This window comes from Anomaloglossus baeobatrachus, chromosome 4 (assembly GCF_048569485.1).
Source record: "Anomaloglossus baeobatrachus isolate aAnoBae1 chromosome 4, aAnoBae1.hap1, whole genome shotgun sequence".
Taxonomy (NCBI): domain Eukaryota; kingdom Metazoa; phylum Chordata; class Amphibia; order Anura; family Aromobatidae; genus Anomaloglossus; species Anomaloglossus baeobatrachus.
This window is the reverse complement of record NC_134356.1, coordinates 338812456-338819752: the sequence shown is the minus strand read 5'-3', so window position 1 is coordinate 338819752 and position 7297 is coordinate 338812456. Positions and strand designations below refer to the sequence as shown.

Below are 7297 nucleotides of genomic sequence, written 5' to 3'. Positions count from 1 at the left end.
TGTATTGAAATCTTGATAATGGTACACGGGGGCGGGCTCTCTGGTGGCCGTTAGTCTGCCTCCTGTCGCTTTAGGCCGGCCCCCATCGCTCCATTCCATACTTCAGGACGCCGCCCACTGAGCCCGAGGTGCCGCGCACGCGAGGACCGCTGGTTACGTGGTTGCAGGCACGAGATTATGGGTGGCGCTGTGATTGCATCGCAAGTGCCCGCCCATCATCTCGTGCCCGCCCTTTCCCCTCTGCCTCCAGCGTTCCGCGCAAGCGCTGGCCAGATGACCCGACGTCACATCTCGTAACCGGTGGTATCCTGCTCCGCTCCTCCCATCAATTTCCTGCTGCAGGGTAAGATGGGAAAGAGGTGACGTTGGGTCATCTGGCCAGTGCTTGCGCAGAACGCTGGTGGCAGAGCGGAGAGCGTGGCCACGAGATGATGGGCGGGCACTTGCGATGCAATTTCAGCGCCGCCCATAACCTTGTGCCTGCGCACACGTGACCAGCGGTCCTCGCGTGCGCGGCACCTCGGGCGCAGTGGGCGGCGTCCTGAGATATGAAATGGAGCGATGGGGGACGGCCTAAAGCAACAGGAGGCAGACTAACGGCCACCAGAGAGCCCGCCCCCGTGGACCATTATCAAGATTTCAATACAAAAAGGTACCACTTTATAAAGTCTTTATTTTGGTCAGAAAGGGGGCACATAAACAACAGGAACATTGCTAGAATGGAGCCCAGGAGCTGCAGAGGGGGAAACGTTTAGGTTTCAAGCTAAATTTCTGATGATAGGTTCCCTTTAATTACACTATTTTTGGGTATATGCCATGTTTTGATCGCCTGTTATTGCATTCTTACGCAATGTTGCGGCGACTAAAAAAACCCCATAATTCTGGCGTTTCGATTTTAATTTTCGCTATGCCCTTTACCGATTTAGATTTATTGATTTTATATTTTGATAGATCGGGCATTTCTGAACCCGGTCAAATATGTGTTTTTTATTGTTTTCTTTTCAAGTATTTGGTGAGTTTTTACCTCAGTATTTGTAAGGCTACGTGCACGCTGAGTATATGGTGAGATTTTACCTCAGTATTTGTAAGGCTACGTGCACGCTGAGTATATGGTGAGATTTTACCTCAGTATTTGTAGGGCTACGTGTACGCTGAGTATATGGTGAGATTTTACCTCAGTATTTGTAAGGCTACGTGCACGCTGAGTATATGGTGAGATTTTACCTCAGTATTTGTAGGGCTACGTGTACGCTGAGTATATGGTGAGATTTTACCTCAGTATTTGTAAGGCTACGTGCACGCTGAGTATATGGTGAGATTTTACCTCAGTATTTGTAGGGCTACGTGTACGCTGAGTATATGGTGAGATTTTACCTCAGTATTTGTAAGGCTACGTGCACGCTGCGTATATGGTGAGATTTTACCTCAGTATTTGTAAGGCTACGTGCATGCTGAGTATATGGTGAGATTTTACCTCAGTATTTGTAAGGCTACGTGCATGCTGAGTATATGGTGAGTTTTTTTACCTCAGTATTTTACAGTGGAGATTGTGCATTGTCTAGGCATGCCACATATGTATAAGCATTTGCTCCTGTTACCTACCATCTCTCACAATGTGACCTAATGGCTGGTGTACATTCTCCCGTGTGCAGTAGGCGCCCTCCCCCATGCAGCCCACCATGTACACACACAGGAGGAGGAGGGCTGCAGCGCGCAACAAGTGCAGCCGCTCCCTCCTAAACTTGTGCGGAGGAGCCGCTGCCTGACACGGGCGGACCGGGCTCACACCACGCCCCCTCCCTGTGGAAACAGTCTGGAACTCAACGTGTCCGGAAAGGTGTGTGCAGCGGACAGCGCCGGGGAAGGGGAAGTCAGGGGCTGCCAGCGGGCACTGGAGGATGTTGGACCCGTCTTCCAGCGAAGAAGAGTCGGATGAGTTAGTAGAAGAAGACCGGAGAGATGTGCTGGTTGTCACCGCTCCTCACCGGACCGTGCACGCTGCACCCCGCGATACCAGAGATGCCGCCGTGCGCTCCACCCTGGCCAGACCCGCCAGCCCTAGCCCGTCCACCGGCAGCGAGGGCAGAGAGGAGCAGGAGCGGGCGCAGCGGGAGGAGCGGGAGCGCAGGAGCCGCTTACAGCTCTATGTCTTCGTGATGAGGTGCATCGCTTACCCGTTCAACGCAAAGCAGCCCACGGACATGACCCGGCGCCAGCAGAAGGTAGGTGCTGATCTGTCCCTGCATGGACCGGGGGACAGGGGTGGAAAGAGCTGGAGGGGAGGGCTGTCACCTGTATACAGCTGGAGGGGAGGGGGCTGTCACCTGTATACAGCTGGAGGGGAGGGGGCTGTCACCTGTATGCAGCTGGAGGGGAGGGGGCTGTCACCTGTATGCAGCTGGAGGGGAGGGGGCTGTCACCTGTATACAGCTGGAGGGGAGGGGGCTGTCACCTGTATACAGCTGGAGGGGAGGGGGCTGTCACCTGTATGCAGCTGGAGGGGAGGGGGCTGTCACCTGTATGCAGCTGGAGGGGAGGGGGCTGTCACCTGTATACAGCTGGAGGGGAGGGGGCTGTCACCTGTATACAGCTGGAGGGGAGGGGGCTGTCACCTGTATGCAGCTGGAGGGGAGGGGGCTGTCACCTGTATGCAGCTGGAGGGGAGGGGGCTGTCACCTGTATACAGCTGGAGGGGAGGGGGCTGTCACCTGTATACAGCTGGAGGGGAGGGGGCTGTCACCTGTATGCAGCTGGAGGGGAGGGGGCTGTCACCTGTATGCAGCTGGAGGGGAGGGGGCTGTCACCTGTATACAGCTGGAGGGGAGGGGGCTGTCACCTGTATACAGCTGGAGGGGAGGGGGCTGTCACCTGTATGCAGCTGGAGGGGAGGGGGCTGTCACCTGTATGCAGCTGGAGGGGAGGGGGCTGTCACCTGTATGCAGCTGGAGGGGAGGGGGCTGTCACCTGTATGCAGCTGGAGGGGAGGGGGCTGTCACCTGTATGCAGCTGGAGGGGAGGGGGCTGTCACCTGTATGCAGCTGGAGGGGAGGGGGCTGTCACCTGTATGCAGCTGGAGGGGAGGGGGCTGTCACCTGTATGCAGCTGGAGGGGAGGGGGCTGTCACCTGTATGCAGCTGGAGGGGAGGGGGCTGTCACCTGTATGCAGCTGGAGGGGAGGGGGCTGTCACCTGTATGCAGCTGGAGGGGAGGGGGCTGTCACCTGTATGCAGCTGGAGGGGAGGGGGCTGTCACCTGTATGCAGCTGGAGGGGAGGGGGCTGTCACCTGTATGCAGCTGGAGGGGAGGGGGCTGTCACCTGTATGCAGCTGAATGGGAGGGGGCTGTCACCTGTATGCAGCTGAATGGGAGGGGGCTGTCACCTGTATGCAGCTGAATGGGAGGGGGCTGTCACCTGTATGCAGCTGAATGGGAGGGGGCTGTCACCTGTATGCAGCTGGAGGGGAGGGGGCTGTCACCTGTATACAGCTGGAGGGGAGGGGGCTGTCACCTGTATACAGCTGGAGGGGAGGGGGCTGTCACCTGTATACAGCTGGAGGGGAGGGGGCTGTCACCTGTATGCAGCTGGAGGGGAGGGGGCTGTCACCTGTATGCAGCTGGAGGGGAGGGGGCTGTCACCTGTATGCAGCTGGAGGGGAGGGGGCTGTCACCTGTATGCAGCTGGAGGGGAGGGGGCTGTCACCTGTATGCAGCTGGAGGGGAGGGGGCTGTCACCTGTATGCAGCTGAATGGGAGGGGGCTGTCACCTGTATGCAGCTGAATGGGAGGGGGCTGTCACCTGTATGCAGCTGAATGGGAGGGGGCTGTCACCTGTATGCAGCTGGAGGGGAGGGGGCTGTCACCTGTATGCAGCTGGAGGGGAGGGGGCTGTCGCCTGTATGCAGCTGGAGGGGAGGGGGCTGTCGCCTGTATGCAGCTGGAGGGGAGGGGGCTGTCGCCTGTATGCAGCTGGAGGGGAGGGGGCTGTCGCCTGTATGCAGCTGGAGGGGAGGGGGCTGTCGCCTGTATGCAGCTGGAGGGGAGGGGGCTGTCGCCTGTATGCAGCTGGAGGGGAGGGGGCTGTCGCCTGTATGCAGCTGGAGGGGAGGGGGCTGTCGCCTGTATGCAGCTGGAGGGGAGGGGGCTGTCGCCTGTATGCAGCTGGAGGGGAGGGGGCTGTCGCCTGTATGCAGCTGGAGGGGAGGGGGCTGTCGCCTGTATGCAGCTGGAGGGGAGGGGGCTGTCGCCTGTATGCAGCTGGAGGGGAGGGGGCTGTCGCCTGTATGCAGCTGGAGGGGAGGGGGCTGTCGCCTGTATGCAGCTGGAGGGGAGGGGGCTGTCGCCTGTATGCAGCTGGAGGGGAGGGGGCTGTCGCCTGTATGCAGCTGGAGGGGAGGGGGCTGTCGCCTGTATGCAGCTGGAGGGGAGGGGGCTGTCGCCTGTATGCAGCTGGAGGGGAGGGGGCTGTCGCCTGTATGCAGCTGGAGGGGAGGGGGCTGTCGCCTGTATGCAGCTGGAGGGGAGGGGGCTGTCGCCTGTATGCAGCTGGAGGGGAGGGGGCTGTCGCCTGTATGCAGCTGGAGGGGAGGGGGCTGTCACCTGTATGCAGCTGGAGGGGAGGGGGCTGTCACCTGTATACAGCTGGAGGGGAGGGGGCTGTCACCTGTATACAGCTGGAGGGGAGGGGGCTGTCACCTGTATACAGCTGGAGGGGAGGGGGCTGTCACCTGTATACAGCTGGAGGGGAGGGGGCTGTCACCTGTATACAGCTGGAGGGGAGGGGGCTGTCACCTGTATACAGCTGGAGGGGAGGGGGCTGTCACCTGTATACAGCTGGAGGGGAGGGGGCTGTCACCTGTATACAGCTGGAGGGGAGGGGGCTGTCACCTGTATACAGCTGGAGGGGAGGGGGCTGTCACCTGTATACAGCTGGAGGGGAGGGGGCTGTCACCTGTATGCAGCTGGAGGGGAGGGGGCTGTCACCTGTATGCAGCTGGAGGGGAGGGGGCTGTCACCTGTATGCAGCTGGAGGGGAGGGGGCTGTCACCTGTATGCAGCTGGAGGGGAGGGGGCTGTCACCTGTATGCAGCTGGAGGGGAGGGGGCTGTCACCTGTATGCAGCTGGAGGGGAGGGGGCTGTCACCTGTATGCAGCTGGAGGGCAGGGGGCTGTCACCTGTATGCAGCTGGAGGGGAGGGGGCTGTCACCTGTATGCAGGTGGAGGGGAGGGGGCTGTCACCTGTATGCAGGTGGAGGGGAGGGGGCTGTCACCTGTATGCAGGTGGAGGGGAGGGGGCTGTCACCTGTATGCAGGTGGAGGGGAGGGGGCTGTCACCTGTATGCAGGTGGAGGGGAGGGGGCTGTCACCTGTATGCAGGTGGAGGGGAGGGGGCTGTCACCTGTATGCAGCTGGAGGGGAGGGGGCTGTCACCTGTATGCAGCTGGAGGGGAGGGGGCTGTCGCCTGTATGCAGCTGGAGGGGAGGGGGCTGTCGCCTGTATGCAGCTGGAGGGGAGGGGGCTGTCGCCTGTATGCAGCTGGAGGGGAGGGGGCTGTCGCCTGTATGCAGCTGGAGGGGAGGGGGCTGTCGCCTGTATGCAGCTGGAGGGGAGGGGGCTGTCGCCTGTATGCAGCTGGAGGGGAGGGGGCTGTCGCCTGTATGCAGCTGGAGGGGAGGGGGCTGTCGCCTGTATGCAGCTGGAGGGGAGGGGGCTGTCGCCTGTATGCAGCTGGAGGGGAGGGGGCTGTCGCCTGTATGCAGCTGGAGGGGAGGGGGCTGTCGCCTGTATGCAGCTGGAGGGGAGGGGGCTGTCGCCTGTATGCAGCTGGAGGGGAGGGGGCTGTCGCCTGTATGCAGCTGGAGGGGAGGGGGCTGTCGCCTGTATGCAGCTGGAGGGGAGGGGGCTGTCGCCTGTATGCAGCTGGAGGGGAGGGGGCTGTCGCCTGTATACAGCTGGAGGGGAGGGGGCTGTCGCCTGTATACAGCTGGAGGGGAGGGGGCTGTCGCCTGTATACAGCTGGAGGGGAGGGGGCTGTCGCCTGTATACAGCTGGAGGGGAGGGGGCTGTCGCCTGTATGCAGCTGGAGGGGAGGGGGCTGTCGCCTGTATGCAGCTGGAGGGGAGGGGGCTGTCGCCTGTATGCAGCTGGAGGGGAGGGGGCTGTCGCCTGTATGCAGCTGGAGGGGAGGGGGCTGTCGCCTGTATGCAGCTGGAGGGCAGGGGGCTGTCGCCTGTATGCAGCTGGAGGGGAGGGGGCTGTCACCTGTATGCAGCTGGAGGGGAGGGGGCTGTCACCTGTATGCAGCTGGAGGGGAGGGGGCTGTCACCTGTATGCAGCTGGAGGGGAGGGGGCTGTCACCTGTATGCAGGTGGAGGGGAGGGGGCTGTCACCTGTATGCAGGTGGAGGGGAGGGGGCTGTCACCTGTATGCAGGTGGAGGGGAGGGGGCTGTCACCTGTATGCAGGTGGAGGGGAGGGGGCTGTCACCTGTATGCAGCTGGAGGGGAGGGGGCTGTCACCTGTATGCAGCTGGAGGGGAGGGGGCTGTCACCTGTATGCAGCTGGAGGGGAGGGGGCTGTCACCTGTATGCAGCTGGAGGGGAGGGGGCTGTCACCTGTATGCAGCTGGAGGGGAGGGGGGCAATGAATTGGTCAGCTTTGCAGATCTGTGGATATGCTCTTTCAGGCTGAGGAGATATGCCACCTGAAGGAAGAGATGATTGAGGGTATATGCCTGGGATATATTAATGAGGAGAAGGGCAGGCACTGTTGGACATTGGCGGTATATAGGATTATTGAGGTGAGGGGTCTCCCTTAGTTGTCAGTGCCAGTACACTGTAGTATTTTGCTTAGGGGGCATAGTTATATATTGGAGAAGCGCCTGCTGACTCCATGTGATATGATTTGCTTCCTAGTGTTCATCCTAAGGTGTGCTTACATACATATATATATAGATTTATCACTATGTGCTCCTTCATAATGGCAGATATTGCAAGAAGTTAATTATCACCTTCTATTTAATGATCTCACGGCAACCTGTTAGCGGGAAGCTGTCTACTGGAGGGTTAATGCCGTCTGCTTTCCTGCTATGAATGGGGCACTTGTGTTACAATAGGTGCATGGTTTGTCAGCAGTGTCTAATTTTATGGCACATGATAGATCGGCTGCTCGTAATACTGCATTGAGCTGTCATACCTTTTAGTAAAAACCTCACTTGTTTGTGATTTATCAGTAAGGTGAATCTTGTCCACACCATTTCTCTTGGCCACTGTCCAATGACTAAGTCTCTCAATGTGCAGC

At 59.7% G+C, this 7297-nt stretch overlaps 1 protein-coding gene across 16 annotated transcripts in view; it reads left to right on the top strand.

Annotated features, from left to right (window-relative positions):
* Positions 1-1740: 1740 nt before the first annotated feature.
* Positions 1741-7297, top strand: part of CADPS2 (calcium dependent secretion activator 2) — a 914362-nt gene continuing 908805 nt past the window's right edge. For 9 of the 16 annotated variants that reach the window (XM_075345074.1, XM_075345072.1, XM_075345063.1 and 6 more), the window contains exon 1: positions 1742-2222. In XM_075345074.1, coding sequence (XP_075201189.1) covers positions 1899-2222 — 324 coding nt within the window. In that variant the 5' untranslated portion in view covers positions 1742-1898. Of the gene's footprint in view, positions 2223-7297 lie in introns of all 16 variants that reach the window. The other 7 variants (XM_075345069.1, XM_075345070.1, XM_075345068.1 and 4 more) reach the window with 1 other exon arrangement.